We start from the raw sequence: 18207 nt of genomic DNA on the forward strand, positions 1-18207 counted from the left end.
TGGCAACGTGGATTAACCTGGAGGACATTGCGTTAAGTGAACTAGCCAGGCACAGGAAGACAAATACCACATGATTTCACTTATATGTGGAATCTAAAACATTGTTCTCATAGAAATAGACAGTAGAATAGTGGTTACCAGAGGATGGGGAGTGGTGGGTGAGGAGATGGTGAGAGATTGTTCATTGGGTACAAGTTAATCTTTTTAAAAGAGACAAAAAAAGAGGCAATAAATAATCTATGTCTGATGGGCAGCAAATGTCACAGTTCTCACAACTAAAGGGCACTAGTTTAAGAGGTTATGGGAAACTGAACAACAGTTTACTTTCACGCCTAGTTTAAAACAAAGGTAAGCAGTAGAACTGTTAAAATGTACATAAGATAGTTTCTTAAAAGGTTCTCATAGCTCCTAGAAGTTTCAAAGACAGAACTAAAGTCACCCGATCCATAAAAAGGGATTATCTAAGAGACCTTATGAGATATGTCAACAATACCCCTAATATCTTTTGCTATGAGAAGTTTTCCAGATTACCAGGCTAAAAGAGATGTAAGAATAAAACCAAGCTTTAATATGTATTATTACTTAAACACCAGATAGGCCTAAACATAAAATACATGGAACATAGAAAACTGAAAATTTGAGCACAACTGGCATGTTAAGTCCCCATCTATTTCAGCAGATTTTTTTTTTGCATTTTTAAAATAGATCAGTTTTATTCTGCTAGTTCCATAAAAAACAATGTAAACACAAGCGTTCTGTACATCTTGCTAGTGAATTCACATAACGCTTAGTTCCCTAATCCTTTGACCTCCTCAATTTCTCCAGTTATTTTCTGTTTGGACCACTGGCCACGGGAGTGGAGTGGGGTTGGGGCTTAGGAGAGAACAATGTGGCTTTTTGGTATGACTTGTTTTATTGCTTGCCCTTTCAGCACACTCCCATTACTCCTAACACAAAGTTTGAGATTTAAGCCCTTAAACCTATAGGAATCACCATCAGTTTTTTCTTTTTCTGTTTTTTTGTTTGTTTTGCATAGGCATTACTAGGTTAGTAATAGGAGACTGGTATAGAAAGTGGTGAGGAGTCGAAGCCAACAAATTGCTTTAAACACAAGATGAAAATGCTCTGTTCTGTCCACACAAAGAATCACCTAATACTGGTGTGAGGCATCTCACTTAGCTGTGGAGAAGTCCTTGGAATTATATCTCAGAAAGACATTTCCAGCTTTAAGTCAGTAAACCTTTTGGCAACGAGCTAACTGCCTTAAAGGGGAAAAAAAAAGAGTTCTACTTTAAAGACCTTGCAAGTGGAGGCTGGGCGTGGTGGCTCACGCCTGTAATCCCAGCACTTTGGGAGGCCGAGGCAGGTGGATCACGAGGTCAGGAGATGGAGACCATCCTGGCAAACATGGTGAAACCCCATCTGTACTAAAAAAAATACAAAACATTAGCCGGGCATGGTGGCGGGCACCTGTAGTCCCAGCTACTCAGGAGGCTGAGGCAGGAGAATGGCGTGAACCCAGGAGGCGGAGCTTGCAGTGAGCCAAGATTGCGCCACTGCACTCCAGCCTGGGCGACAGAGCGAGACTCCGTCTCAAAAAAAATAAAAATAAAAATAAATAAATAAATAAAATACCTTGCAAGTGGAGAACTTGTTCTACAAAGATTCTTGGAAATGTTAGCGGAGATAACTGACATGGGTAACTGTGAGCCAACCAGGAACTGTCAACAGCCCAATCTCAGCAGATATTTTTAAAAGGAACACAGGAGATTCACATGCATGGCTTTAAACATTAAAATTGATCCTTGGTAAAACGTATTTTCTGAAGCATAAACTGGATGACTATAAAATACATATTTAATGAATAATACTAGCAGTTCTAATCACATTACATGGGGAAATTTTGCAAATTACAAATAAACCAAATTGCATAGAAATGAATTTTGGAGTTATAAGGAACCAAAGAAAGATTAGCACTCAGTTTTCCTAGCTTCCATTCAAGTGTTCCTTCTACTATAGCACACAGCATACTCATACTAAGGTTAAGATCCAAGCACAATCCCTTGTCTGTTTTTCTAATGTTTAAAAGTTAGTGACAAATCCCCGGTTTATTTATCCTGACAACGACCAGGATGCTGGAATTACTTCGCAATGTATTCTACAAACTGGCTAGTGTTCTTGAGATAATTAGCACATATTAACTATAAGCAATTACTTTTGTCATAAAATGTGTTCTACTTCAAATTGTAGCTTAAAAGCTTCCAGGACCTAAAAGCCACATGGTGACAAGTGATGAGTTTTCATTTAAAACTTAAAATTTAAAAATTATAAATGTAAGAAATTAGTTTTCAAGCCTGGATTGACTATTTTTTTCCCCCAAATAAATAAGGCCAGTTATGCTGAAACTTCACTAATATGGCAGCCACTGGCCACATGTGGCTATTAAGTACTTAAAATGTGGGTAGTCCATATTCACACGGCTATAAGTATAAAATATACAGTACATTTTGAAGACTCAGTAAGAAAAAGTATAGAATATTTAAATTTTTATATTGATTAGATGTTGAAGTAATAGTATTTTGGATATATTAAACAACATATATTACTAAATTTAATTTCACTTAAAAAAATTTAATGTGGCTACTAGAAATTTTTAAATTATGTATTTGCCTTGCATTATATTTCTACTGGACCACTCTAAGCCATCAGGAATGAATATCCAGGTGCCACAGATACATAGTCCATTCATTCTCTAAGAATAAGTTAGCATTATAAAAATTGTCCACATAATCAAGTCAATTTCTGAGCTAAAAGAAAATGATATGGAAATACATGGTAAATCTAGAAATAAGCTTTAATTGGCTTTAAATATATCCTGTTCCCAAAATTTACATTTTTGGTTTTGGTTAATACAGGAACTAGTTAATATTCCCTGCACATATGTAAATTGACCAGAAAGGAAGGTGGCCCAGAAACATGGTAAAACCAAAAGCTATCCTTTGTATATTGTTCAATTCACTCATAGATGTGTTAATTAAAAACACTTACATAGGACACCATTAGATACTCTGCAAACACACACTAAGCTATGACTTAGGGATTTTAGCAATTTAACATGAATGCAACAAAACAAAACATTATAATTTATACCTTTGCTCCGTCTGAAATATTGTCCCAGTTTCCACCACTCAAAGAGAATTTTCCATTGCCTATACGCAGCAGTATCTCTTCAGGAGTATCATTGGGGCCATTAGCAAATGGAGTGTAGCTATTAATAAAATAGATTTTAATAGACGCTAGAGGGTAACATACCCAAACAATGAAAGAGATACAAATATTTACTACATGCAAATATTTACTTCAGCGAATAAAAATATCATCTCATATTTCCTTTCGCTGTTAAAGTCAAATTTTATATTTCAAACCATAAATTTAACCTTAATAAAATTTTTAATAAAATGGAGAATCTTGCTTACACCTATTATTTCTTTTGTCTTTGATCAGCTAATCAATGTAAAATAAAATAAAGGTGGCTTTTCATGTAAAGCTTCAATCTTAAAACTAGACAACACTAAAACACACATATTCCAGGCATAGGTTAGCAAACAAATATACCTAGTAAAAAGAAAATGTTAATTTCATATATTCATAATATATTTATTGTCTTGTTTCAATTTATTCATTAACATTTCATCATTATCATCAGTGGAAATGGTTATCATTACTTTTTATTAATATCTATGGAAACTTGGTTGGTTAAATATTTATATCGACACAAAACTCCATAGCCATTACATTTATTATGTAGATCAATCATGTAGATTGTGTTTGATATGCAAACTTTAGCTACCCTTAACTTCAGTATTTACTGTTGTCTATAACTAAATATTTTGCATAAATTTGTAATACCTAAAAGTATGTGAAATGTACTGAGACGTGTAATTAACACCAAGCCATTAAACAATTTAGAGTCACCTTTTTTTTTTATTATTATACTTTAGGTTTTAGGGTACATGTGCACAATGTGCAGGTTTGTTACATATGTATCCATGTGCCATGTTGTTTTGCTGCACCCATTAACTCGTCATTTAGCATTAGGTATATCTCCTAATGCTGTCCCTCCCCCCTCCCCCCACCCCACAACAGTCCCCGGAGTGTGATGTTCCCCTTCCTGTGTCCATGAGTTCTCATTGAGTCACCATTTTTATAACATATTTATAGAGATCTTGGTATGTCAAGCATATTTAAACTATACTAAATGCACTCTTTAAAATATATGTCTAAGTACATTATAATTACTTGCTAAACTTGGCCATTTTCTCTATCACAACCCTCTTAGAATAATTTCTACAGCCCTAAGTTTTCACTTCTAAATAAAAGTGCTAATCATTATTGAGAGTAAAATAGTACTTGTATTATTTGTAAAATATCAACATTAACATAGTCCAATTGTTATTACATTTGTTTTGAGCTTTTCTTTATCCTTTCAAGGGAAGGTAGTTGTGTTTCTGCAGTTTAGTATTGTCACTATTTAGATTTGCACAATCTTACTAAATCTCTAGTGCCAGAATAGTTAGAATTCAAGTGCTTAAAAAGACATCAACTCAGTATCAACAAGTTCAGTGGGCAAGTTGTTGGTGAAACATGCAATTATTTTATGATTAAATAAATATTTTCAAGATTAAAATAGAAATGCACTTTATTTTTAAAAGTTTTAGTTCTGGGTGACAACTGCCTTTTAAAATTATTATGTCATAAATTAGTAGTGTCTCATTCTACACCTTGCTTTATGTTTTTTAATTTTATGAGTAACAATAAATATTAATATTTTGAAATGTAAATGGCATTTTCCTTAAAGTTATTTTTAATCTATTCTCTTTCTAGATGAAGATATACAGATGAAATTCAAATAACAACGTTAATGCTTTTGAATATATGTTTCTTACCCAGCCAACATTGTGTAAAAAAGGACTCCTAAACTCCAGATATCACAAGCAGCATCATATCCCTGTTGCATAAGAACCTAAGAAAGAAATACTCATCATATGGTGTTACTCAATATAAACTCAATTTTCTCCCAAAGAAGTTGTTTTACTTCTAATAATCTCACAAAAGTTCCTAATATAAAAACTTCAACCATTTTATGCACTTGTAGTAAAGACATAACCCCTGACACTTCAATGAGTTTTCTCTGCTAATCTTAGGAAACCAGATATAGAGAAATCTAAACTTAAGATTAATACATACAGAGATTTTAATGTATACTATATACAGTACTGAGGCTTTTAATTCTGTCACTGATTCTAAGAGGTAGATAATATTCCAATTTTGAAGATGAGGAAACTGAAGTGAATGTTAAGTAACTTACCCAACATTACAAAACTAGTAAGTAGTAGAACACGAAGTCTTACTTAAGCCTGTGTTTTTAATATCTATGATAACTGCCTCTTTACTACACAAGATATGGCAAGATAATATATGATCTCACAAAAGCAGAATGAATTTATATTTTACCATACAACGCCAATGTCTTGAAAACAGCAGTATATTTCTGGACCACAAGCACGCATTTGAAAAATACTGAATGGCTTCATTATTTTTCATACAATTTAGGAAGTTGTTTTTTGGGGCCAGTGTTAATAAAAATCAAATAATACGTTTGCTATGTATCCATGTGAGATTTAGCTACAAAGTTAATAGAGTTCGTTAGAAAAATAAAGAGATGAAATGAGGCCATTTTCTTTTCATTTAGAAAAACAAGCCCACTGCTAAAGCCTCTAGGCATAGGAACAAAATAGAAACATTATTAATGCATTAACACTGGGGATTATATAACCACCAGCATGAATTTCTCATCTATAAAAGGCTAAAAATGTAGTGTTTGGCTTTGAGAACTGCCAAACATGAATAACGAGTATATAACAAAATTAAAATTTGAAATATGCTTTTTTCCTAGTCTTAGTGTATTCATAAAAACACACATACGTGAAAAATTAAGAGGGTAAAGAGGATATAAAAATATAATTGGCTTATGTAAATCATACAAGTAGGGAACTATAAAGTACTTAACAAATAAGGTATAGCTAAACCACTCACATCATGGTAAATGTTAAGTTGGCATACTCTAGTAAAACATAGACTTCTACTGATTTTATTCCCTTATCTCTTCATTTTTCTCATCACATCTTAGAGTTCCAGTCATCACCATGTTTTCCCTGATTCCCTTAGGAAGCTTTTTAAAGTTTCCCAAGTGATCCAACGCATAGCTAAGGTTGAGGGCCACTGCATAGAAACTACTTGGACAGATGAGAGTTAATCAAGTCGGCTGTAGGTACCATATACTCCTATAACCTTCCTAGTTATGAGGACAGACTTGTACAGGAGGTATCATATTGCTTAATTAGGGCCAAACATGACAAACTTGTTTTAGGTAAAGAAGAAACAGTCCACTTTTTTTCTAGAGCTAGTCTCAATGCCCTTATAAAAGTGAGCACATAATCATAAAAGAAACAAGGCAGAGTGGTAGGATGAATGAAAGAGTACAGAGGTTATGTTTCACACCTTTTTACTTGTATCAAGTTAAATACAAAGATAGAAGTCACAACTAAAGTAGTCAGTGGCATAAGTCTCTCTCTCATTTGGCTTCCCAAGTCAGCAGAAAGTAACATACACAGAGCTCCTCATTCCTGTTGCTCAAATCAATTAACGTTTGAGGCAAACTATATGACAGCCCAGAGAAAGAGCAAAGGAGAGTTAACTTCAAAATTAGTTTATAAAAAGCTGCAGACACAGTATCCCTCAACTTTTTTGTAAGCCCCATTAATTCAGGAACTTCTTTAACCTCAGTAGCCTTCAATAACAGTTGAATAATATAACATAGTGGATTTGCCTTTATCAAAGAATAAAATATTTTAGGGATATATTCACTTTTTGCAACATAGGTATAGTAGAAAAGCACATCTACCTAATAAACCCTAAGAGGTTGATCAAACTGATGCATAATCTAAAAACTAAAAGAATATTTTCTCCTTATTGTTAAGCTAAAATTGCAATAATCAGTGTAGCTCTCAGCAAAAAAAAACTCTTTATGCATTGTGAAATAATGAATGTATACCCCCATAAATGCCATTTTTTATTGAAATGTCTGTATCGATACTTGAATCTTTCCGATTCTAGTTTAAAAAAGAATGCATTTTTATATTTTACTAATACCTTTTGAAAGCGTCTGAAATTTCAGAAACAAACCTCACTAAAAGTACTCTGTGGTTCATTAATAACAATTTACAAATATATTATTGATTCCTAGCATGGGCTTCATCACTCAAAAATAAAACTTTCAAAGTATTTTGAAAATACAAATACTAGTCAAAGGTAGTTCAAGCACTAGTCAGAGAGAAGTGGTCTCCAGATGCCCACCTGAAAACCTTCACTATTACAATGGTAAAGGTGTCTTACTACAGTGTACGTCTGTTGGGAAAAAAACATCAATGGGCTGTATTCTACTCTCTGGGTTTGCTTACCTAACCATTAATCTAAAACTGTTTACCTAACCATTAATCTAAACACGGACATATTATATATTTTTCATTTTAATGTCTGCTGTTGATATGTTCATACGGTACATATTCACCTTTAACATTTTTCCAGTGAGAAGTTGCCATAATACTAAGTAGTTTAGGTCCACAAGATTAAGTCAATATTAAATATTTGGCTATTAAAATGGTTATTCTATACTCTGCTCTTATGTCTACTGTATAAATCTGTTACAATATTTATGAGGACCTTTATGATGACCATATATGCTATACATAATAGAAGAGCACTATCTCAAATATTCTGTCCTCCTATCCTATAAAACCACTGAAATGTCCTAAAAAGGCTAATATTTTTTATGTCCAGGCTATTATCTCATACACCTTCGGGCAGTACAATCTATTGTAACAGATAAAAACTTGTACATTATTTTATGAATTTTATTAAAATATAGATTAAATCACATTCTCTGGATACATACATAATTTCTTAGTCAAATCTCTTATCATACAAAGCCTATAAAACAGATGTTCTGCCTGTTCTTCAATATCAGTATAGTATTTTCTATATTTCTATTTTCATTATTACAGTTATTTTTATAGTAGCTACTTTAAAATACAGACTGATTTACATTAAAATACAAGTGGCTTATTGTTAATATATCTGATGTGCAATATTTCCCTGAAAAAGCTAGTATTTGACATAAAAGTAAAATCATAAAATATATAGAAGATAGGAATTCTTCTCAAATTATTACACTCTGCTTCTCCTTTGATTTGACACATCAATTTTTTCAAATCTGAAGAGTTTTAGGTATTTTGATTTTCATTGAATAGGTAATTACATGTCAGTATTATCCTTAACATATAAGAACAACTACTGACTTAACAAAGAAAGCTTATAAAGAACTTATATGGCCAATGCCATCTCTTGATTCATTTTTCCCCAACTTTACTTTCACTGCTATGGAAATTGCTACTGTCAAAGCTCCCATCCCCATGGTTAGAATGAATGTTACAGTTTCCCAAATGTGAAATCTGTACCAGAGCCTCCCCTTTCCTGACTCTTCTCCCTAAGAGCATCACCTTTCCTGACTCTTCACCCTAATATTTAGATATAAATATTATTTTCCAAGAAAAATCCCCACGGCTTACAAAAATCCCTGTGTGGCTATTTTCTCCAGGAGTTAGAAGATCCTAAAGACAATCGAGGATGGCACTGCCCTTATATGTTATTTATAATGCTAATCGATATAAATTACCTAATGTTCAGTACAATTTAACATACCTGATGAATCTATCCTAGCTTTGTTTTTAAGTGAATGCTGGGTCTTGAATAAGTCATTGAAGTACCTCGAGCCACAGTTTGCTCATTTAGAATACATAATATATTGAAGCTGTGGCTATCTTTACCCTACCTCCCAACTCTAAAATGATATGATTCTGAAATTAGTATATAACCCAACAGAATAGAATAGCCTGATTATTACATTCTGGTTGGTTTTAGATACTAGTTACCAGTGTAAATATTTATATTAAGGGCTATGAGAATTCACTGATCTAAAGAACTTTAAAACTGAAAAGGGCAAGATAACAGCTTTTATCTGCCTACCGTAACATTCACATGGCATCATACAGATTCAACTAAAGGAAAAGAATGAAAGGCAAATGGTGAAGTTTTAAAGGAATACCTCAGGTGCAACAAAGTTTGCAGTGTAGCATGGAGTTAAGAGAAGTCCATTTTCTCCTCGAAGTTGTTTTGCAAACCCAAAATCACATATCCTGATTGAATCTGCACTTGCTGATTCATCCATGTATAAAATATTACTAGGTTTAAGATCACGATGAACAACCTTGAATATAAAGGAAAAAAGCATTATATCTATATAATTAACTAAATATCTGAGAAATAAAACATTATATCTATGTAATTAACTAAATATCTGAGAAAAAGAAACTTTCCAAATTACAAGATTTTGAAAATGACATTTTGCTCAAGCTTAATAGCCTAAAATATACACAGGAAATTATCTCTGTCAGATAGATGTTCCAGTTTCTATTACCTCAAAAGCCACTAGTTTTGTTAACCATTTCTAATCTCAATATATCTAAGCTCAATTCTCAGATCCACTTTTGGGCATGCCATAATTTATATCACTTAGCATTATACATAACATATAAGAACAGTTCCTGACTTACCAACTAAACTAAGTTTAGACTTAGTCCCTAATGGACTAAGACCCTACTCAACACCCCACTCCTTGCAGTAAACAACCATAAAACCTGGATATAATACAAAAATCAACTATCTGAAGGCACTGGAGAATGAACAGAAGCAGATATACTCTGATGAAGAGTACACACTTTGTTGAAGGAGGGAACACAGGAAACTATACAAGGAGGTTTCCATATCTGTGGCTTTTAGCCAGGGTTTAAGTGCAATCCCTATGGTACATAGTGGTGGTAAAGACATGTGGAAAAACTCAGTCCTTCTGGCTTAGAGGACCAGGAAGGAGATGCTGGAAAACTCTGAATGCTGAGTGGAGGAATATTATAAAGGAAAGAGCCAGAACTGATCCTTGATTCAAAAATGTGTGGAACAGGATCAAAATAATCTGTATAAAGACAAATAATATGAACAAAAACCAGAGCTGCTGGCCCCAAAACTAGTTTTCAGTTCAAGCCCAGCCAAGAAAATTACCCACTTAAACAAATGAAACAATAACTATTGGAGAAAAATAATGAAATATGAAAATCTCTATAACTGATTATCATAATGCTTAGGATACAATCCCAAATTATCTGGTATACAAAGAACCAAGAAAATGGAACACAGTCTTAAGAAAATCAATAAATTCTGATTCGAAGATGAACCATGCTAAAACAGATAAGGATTTTAAAGTGACTATCATAATGATCCTCATAATGATCCTCAACAAAGTAAAACAAAACATGCTTTCAATGCATTAAACTCTCAGCAAAAAAAGGGAAGTCTCGGCAGAAAAATAGAAATAATAAAGAAGAAACAAATAAAATGTAGGACTGATTTTAAAAAATGCTGAAATTCCCCCATCTGATAAGTTCCCTACTAGTACTATCAATTTCATGTAAGTTACCCTTACCTTTAATCAGAGTTTACTATGCTAAAGCTCTTTAAGGACAAGGACCAGGTCTCACTCATGTTTGAATCCACAAGACTTTTTACAATGCCTGGCATGTAGAAATGCTCAATATGTGTCTTATTAATTTAGTTAATTGAAGTAAGAACCTGAAGGTGCATACAATAATAAAGAAGAGATGCCTATGATGCTCTTCTCAAAAATTCTCTTCATGCTTTATTTTAGAGAGGGTTGATAAAGACAATCAAATAATTAAATTCTAAAAAGCTACTGCTTTAGCATAATATATTTCAAAATACTGAAAATACATTTTATTAAACCACACAGAAAATTGAGTACTAGTTTATTTTTATTAATTATAAGAGGCGCTCATGCAGAGTTTTCATTATGTCAATTCTAAACTGCCATTTTAAATTTCTTTATTAAGTTGGTACATATCTACTATTACAACTGATTCAAACTTAAATTTTTAAATTACTTCCTACTTTTTTTATGCAGTTATATATATATTAAAAGTTGCCTTTTTTTGTAACTCAGTTCATTTGCCTTCTTTATGAAAGAACAGGAAGCAAAATAACAAGCCTGCCCCTTCACCACAAAATTTAATATAGTAATACTTCAAATGTTTAGAATACACATTTCTTACTGTATTTAGGGAAGGAGCTGGCAAGGTTCAAGATACATGTTAGGTAACCTGAACTTTATATGTTAGGTAACTTGAATAATAGTCATTGTATGTCTTTGGTTAATTCTTTTATGTTTGACTTTTAAGTCTAATTAAGTTTCATAATTTCAAGGTCAAAGTTAGGTACATTTATATAATTCAAACCACTTTTTAAATGAATATGGTATTAAATCAGGGCCAATTGGCAGACAGAAAATAATTATTTCCTAAATCCATAAACTTCACTACATTGTGAGTTCTATTAGGATATTCTCTATAGAAATATATGTGAATAAAAGCAATTTATTTTAGGTGGCATCATCTCCTATATTTTTATGAAGATATAGGTCCCAGAATAGAAAGAAAAAAGTTAACTACAACTTACTCCTTGACAATGAAGGTAGTCAACTGTCTTACTTATTACATATAGTATATCACTAGCCTCCCGTTCCGAGAAACATTTTTGTTTGAGAATACGGTCAAGTAACTCTCCTCCTTTCATCAAGTCTGTAACAAGGTAAACGTATCTACCATCATCAAAGACCTACGAAAGAACGCAGTTTTAAAATGTTATTATTTATAATTACAATTCTATAATTCTTAAATTATATTTTAATTACATTTACCTTTCTGCTAGACTTCCCTCTAGTATTAGAAACAAAAAAGACATTATTCCTTTACTGTTAATGCAGTACAGGCTGTACTAAAGGTTGAATTGGCTAAACAATCACCTTCACAGTCCCATGAAACCATGTTAAACATATAATTTTATTATCTTTTGACGTTATAGGTTGCAGTTCATCAAAGAAAGAAATTAAAAAATAGAACTCTGTGCCTCTCAAATGACCTCTATCTCATGTTTTTTTTTTTACTGTATTATAGCTACTTCTCTTCCCCAAACACAAGCTTCTTTCTGAAAGTAAATATATTATTTATTTTTTATACCCTTCCCTCAGTCCATTATCTGATTTGGTATCTTAAATATTGGTTGAATTCCGATAGTATACCAAGGAAAACAAATAAGAAAAGTATTTATACACTTTTCACTCAGGGCATGTATGATAAACACACACACACACACACACACACACACACCCCACAGTAGTTTAAAGATTACAAATCAAAGTGCCTATCATTTTCTGACACAAATTGATCAAGGTGATAGTTGACTTTTCTGTCTTGTATAAAGAGAAAAGAACATTATCTCCTTACGTGAAAAGTGAGCATTCAGTAACAATGAGTTATATATTCATTTTACAAAACTATAGACTAATACTATTTCACTCCAGAAACAATCCATAATGCTATAGCCAATTACTATACAATCAAGAAAGTAAAATATTTCAAGAATTTGGCAGATCCCCAATCTCCTGTATCTTCTGTATTGATAGCACTACAGAATAATAAATGGTGTTAGCTACAATGTTAACTAGTTAACCAGCCAGAATATATTCATGTAATGAGGAAATTCTCATTTACCAATCATCATAGTTATTTTTGATATTCTATAAGACTAGGAGTATAGAATCATGGGAAAAAAAGAATTAAAGTGGCAATTTAAGGGTCTTGAGATTTTGGGGGCATGAAAATAAATATGCTAAAGACATTAAAAGTTTCAATAAGAAAAATAAAGTTCCAATTCATAACTTCATTAGCTTAGCTGATACCCAAATTTAGAAATACCTACATCCTTCAAAGTAATAATGTTGGGATGTTGTCCATAGCGCATCAATATTTCAATCTCTTCTGAAGGGTCTCGCTTACTTTTGTCAATGATCTAAGAAATAAGAAAAAAGAAAAATATCTGAGGCAAACAAATTATTTTGTCTAAAATGAGTATTTTCAATTTGGTTATATTTTTGAAGAAATGCTTAAAAACTCAAGAACAATGCTTACCTCATATTATTTTAACATTTAAAAACCTAAGTAAAAAACTTAACAGAAAAAAAGAACATTTTAACATTATATCCTATTTCACTGAAACTGTACCAATGATGACGTGATTGTAATTGTCGCAACTGCTCAATCTTAACATAATACATGTATAACAAAATTATTCAAATGCAAAAATTCATGAAATACACTTTTCCTACATAACAAAGGCTTGAAAAGAAATTCAAAAATGAAAATATTAAGTCTCGGAGTTCTTTCTCATCATCTTATCTTTCCTATCTTCATTTACTCCACTGAAAATGTTTGTCAGTTGACTCATAATTTAAATTACATGCATAAAACAAACAAGAAAGTTAGGCTCAGAGACAATACCTTCACCGCAAATTCCATGTTGGTAGTTGCATGTATGCATCGCTTGCAAACAGAGTAGGAGCCAACACCAATATCCTCTTTCAATTCATATACTTCACCAAATTGTGCAGCATTTCCATTTATCTGTTTATTTTTAAAAAGTAAAATACTAAGGAGAATGAAATATTTTCACATTTTTGTTCTTTTGTCCTAAATATACATTCATCTTAGGCCTTAAACTAGAATAATTCATTCTACAGAAGTTTTATCGACATTTATAAATGGCATGAACCAATCCTTTCTTGATACCCACAGGCAATATAATAAATCAACTAGCTTATACATCACCCTTCTATTTTATTCAAAAGAGGCCACATAAATATAATTAAAAGTTACCACTGTCTGCTCTTTTCCAAAACACACAGGGACATATTTAATTCATGATTTATACCAAGAGATAAAGTAGTTAAAAATCACTTAAAAAATGATTAAAAATACATCAGCAATAACAGAGAAGTAATTATCCCAAAACTGAATAATGTGATTAAGTGGAATTTACCTGAACAATTGGTAATACATTTGCACTTGTGATAGGAGTGATTTTATATTCTTCTGCAATAGAAGTTGCAACAAAGCTGAATCCTTTGAAGAGCTGATGAGCATTTGCACTGGCTGGCAAACCGGGAGAATCTAATGTCCAAATAATTACATTTAATTATAACTACACACAGAATTCTATGATATAAAGTGTCAGAATTTCTTTAACTATAAAGGAAACCATTAAATGCTACTATCTAACATATTATATATTTGATTTATTATATATTATCTGTCTCCTCCCATCTGTATACATGCTCCATTTTAGTCAGTATTTTTTGTTTGTTCTTTTCACTGCTGCATCCTCATTGCTTAGTACATAGTAGGTATTCAATATTTCTTGAATGTATGTATGAAACTGTAAAAGACAGAGTAATATACCTCATGTCTTACCTCCTATCCCATCCTGTAAATCATTAGCATGCCAAAGGACTTATAAAACAAAGAAATAAACTTGCCACCCTTTGACCAAGTTCCTTCCCTCCTGATAAATATTTTCCATTTAAAACATCTACTTGACAGTTGCCCAAGCAATGTTTTGTATAGGATCCATATTTCCCATGGACAAATCAACTCTCTGCAAATTTACCATTCTTTTAGTTTTTACTTCAGAAGAAAGTTTATTTTTAAACTATCTACTTAAATAAAATCTGATTTTACAGATAAACATGCATTACCTTTAGGTGTTTTTGCAGTAAATTCAGGATCAAAACAAAAAGTATCATCTGGTTTTCCAGAAGCAGGTTTGAAAGGAGGTTGAACTTCTCTTTTATATAATTTCTAGAAAGGGCAACCAGATAACACAAAACATATGAAGACTTTAAAAATTATTATACTTTGTAAAAGAAAGTAGAACATAACATTCACAGTCCATAATAGAAGACTAACAATTTCATAAAATAAATTTCAACAAGTTTCAGATACCTGTTAACCAAATTCTAAAATTTTGAGAGATAATGCTCAAAATGTAATGAAGCCAAGAAACATAGCAATGATGCCACAAGCTGAATTCACAAGGAATGCTCAATTTTGGATATCAGAAGTTTTTGAATGCTCATTGATAATATAACCATGCAAATACAGCACAATAATAATTAAAATGCTCAAGGCTTTCAAAATCAATAATTATTTTTAAGAAGTACATATTTCATCTAAAATACTGTTTTCACATAAAAATATACATTAAATGTACTGTTTAGGCTTGTATCAGATAATTGAAAAATTTAGTCATCTAACAATCTATCTTGCTAAAATCTGTGCTTTTGAAAGGCATAGAAAATTTCTAATAATATATAAAAAGCCACTTTTTTTGAAATCTATTTTTTAAAAAGCTTACAGTCCCACAGTGGGGAAAAATAAATAGGGAATTACTTTTGAGTAATTTTTATTTATTTAAATATGTAAACACGACTTCTGGATTAATAGGGCTTACTAGAAACAGCTAGTGGGTGCCTCTCTCAGGTGAGGAATCAAAATAGCAAGTAAATATTGACACTTCAAGTAGATTTTCTAAGAGGCCACACTGGAATTCATCAGAGAAATGATGGAATTGGGAATCACAGAAAGAAGAGAACAAAGCCATGCCGTCAGGTGAACTGAGACTGGTGTGGAGCCAGGAGATCTTCGATGCAGGGAAGGGAAGATTGAGTGAGAGACCCCCAGGATTCCACAATTCTGCCACAGAATTTCAGTGCTAACCATAGGTAAGCCCCCTTGAATCCCCTAGGCCTCCAGTTTAATACATGGAGCTGCCTGGAATCTGTGCAGAGGTACTGCTCAAGCCCATGTGGAATCCCATGGACTTTTGATCCCTGAGCAGCCTGGCACTGGCTGCTGCCACCTCACTAGGCAGGGAGCAGGTAGGCTGGTACTTGTGCACACCTCAAAGACAGACACTGCAGCTGCAGTACAGCGGAGTGAGCAGAATGCACGCTGCAAAGACTGCCGGCCTCAGCTGTTCCCTTCTAAATGAGGCCACCCTTCTTCAGTGTTGGGTCTACAGCACAGCTGCCCTGCCCTTACATGTATATACTGGCCACAGCCTGGTGTTCTTCTTAGAGCCCAGCTCCCAGAGGCTGGTGACTCGCTCTTCAGCTCCCTCAATAGTTGTGCTCAACACCACTGTCACACTTGCCACTCCTGGGCCAAGGAGACAGTGGGGAAACTGGGCACCTTTGTGCGCCCACCAAAGTGAAATCCACTGCTGCTCCTTCAGGAGGGAAGTGCAGGTGGGCCAAGCACCCCATAGCTGCCAACCTTCATTGCTTCAGCTGAAGGGGTCTGCCTTCCCCAGTGAAAGGCCAGCAGCCCAGCAGCCCTGCTCCCAACTATTTCACCTGTTACCTGGAGGCCTTCTTCTGAGAGCCTAGCCCCCATAGGCCTGTGATGGGCCTTGGGACTTCGACCACATAAGCATTCTGCAGGCCATTCTGAGAGCCCAAACCCCAAAGCATGTGATCAGCCATGGGAATCCCACCACCAGAGCATTCTGCCACAATCTGAGAATCCTGTGGGCCCTTTTAAGAGACTAGCTCCCACAGGCCTGTGATCAGCCATAGGGACCCAATCACCTGAGTGTTTTGCTATATTCTGAGCATTCTGTGGGCACTCCTGAGAGCCCAGCCGCACAGGTCTGCAATATGCATTGATGCACCAACTGCCTGAGCATTCTGCAACTGCCTAAGTGTTTTGTAGGCCCTTCTGAGATCCCAGCCCCCACAGGCACATGATGTAACCTAGGACTCCCACTTCCAGAGTATTCTCCCTGCCTCTGCTTGAGAGTTCTGTCTGTGACTCCAAGAACCAGCCCATCACTCCCTATCATAGGCAGCAGCAGGATTCTAGAGACTTAACAAGTCCACTGGCTTGGTCCTGGTCCACTTCTTACAGGACTCATACATGCTGTCCGCTGGGCATCCTGGGGGATAAGGAATTGGAAGTTTGCCTAGTCCTATCTACCACTGCTAGTACATGACCATGCCCCAACCTGGGGTCTGAGCTCAGATGGACCCAACCAGACGATACTGCCACAGCTAATACCCAACTGTGTGTGCTAAAAAGTGGAGCCCCTCTGTGATATCTACAGAAAGCAGCAGCATTACCCATTGGCAAACAGGTGAGTCACAAAGCTGGGTGTATTGGACTGATTCAGGAGGTTCCACCCAGAAACAACTCCCATAGACAGGTGTCTTCTGTGGCTATCAGCTATACTGTGGTCTGGAGATACATGGCAGTTGTGCCTCTGAACTGAGAGCCATGAGCTCTGAGTCAGGGGTGTGATAGGTAAATAGAACATATTGCTACCTGTCTAGGATTGAAGCTAGTCCCCCTACTCTCTGCTGAGACCTTGGCATCGTTCACCAGGTACTCCCCCAACCATGCCTGTCAGGGCTGGCTCCCCAGTTCATCATTGGGGTATTTCTGTGCAAGCCAGGCAGTCAAGCTCTGCCTAGCTCTCTTTCCCCTCACCCCTCATGGGACAAGAAGGTCAGGGAACTTGGCATTCCACTGTCCAGCCCATCATCTGAAACAACATAGAGCACCACACAATAAACAAATATCAAGTGCATACCAATCTGCTTTTGCCACAGTTGGCTTGTACTTGTAAATGCCACCTACTGCCCTATAGATTGAACTGTAAAACCCAACATAAAAACCTGACTAAGAAGTGCACGGGCCTATAGAAACAAAGCCAAAAGACTTCTGGCTACTTCCCAACCTACTCTACAGTCACACCCCCCAAGAGGGGCGGTGGCAGGGGGTGAACCACGTCCAAATGAAACTAAATTCAAAAGTAATATGTGACAGCTTCTACAGACAAGAAGGAACCAACATAAGAACTTCAGGACTATGAAGAAAAAGAATGTAATGCCATCCCCAAAAGGTCACAGTACCTACCTAGCAATGAATCTTAATCAAATGAAAACTTTGAAATGACAGATAAAACATTCAAAATATGGATTGTAAGGAAGCTCAATGAAACCCAAAAGAAAGTCAAAAACATACGAACTAACACAAAGAAATCAGAAAACAATTCAGGAGATAAAAGATA

General features: G+C 34.6%; 1 protein-coding gene across 4 annotated transcripts in view; it reads right to left on the reverse strand.

Annotated features, from left to right (window-relative positions):
* The window catches only part of RPS6KA6 (ribosomal protein S6 kinase A6), a 151604-nt gene that overhangs the window by 45879 nt on the left and 87518 nt on the right, over positions 1 to 18207 (reverse strand). For 3 of the 4 annotated variants that reach the window (XM_055267628.2, XM_063634641.1, XM_063634642.1), the window contains 8 exons: positions 14834 to 14936; positions 14119 to 14249; positions 13581 to 13703; positions 13003 to 13092; positions 11701 to 11859; positions 9224 to 9385; positions 4947 to 5023; positions 3151 to 3268 (listed from right to left, as the gene is read on the reverse strand). In XM_055267628.2, coding sequence (XP_055123603.1) covers positions 3151 to 3268; positions 4947 to 5023; positions 9224 to 9385; positions 11701 to 11859; positions 13003 to 13092; positions 13581 to 13703; positions 14119 to 14249; positions 14834 to 14936 — 963 coding nt within the window. Of the gene's footprint in view, positions 1 to 3150; positions 3269 to 4942; positions 5024 to 9223; positions 9386 to 11700; positions 11860 to 13002; positions 13093 to 13580; positions 13704 to 14118; positions 14250 to 14833; positions 14937 to 18207 lie in introns of those variants that run through there. The other variant, XM_063634643.1, reaches the window with a different exon arrangement.

Source organism: Symphalangus syndactylus, chromosome X, assembly GCF_028878055.3.
Source record: "Symphalangus syndactylus isolate Jambi chromosome X, NHGRI_mSymSyn1-v2.1_pri, whole genome shotgun sequence".
Taxonomy (NCBI): Eukaryota; Metazoa; Chordata; class Mammalia; order Primates; family Hylobatidae; genus Symphalangus; species Symphalangus syndactylus.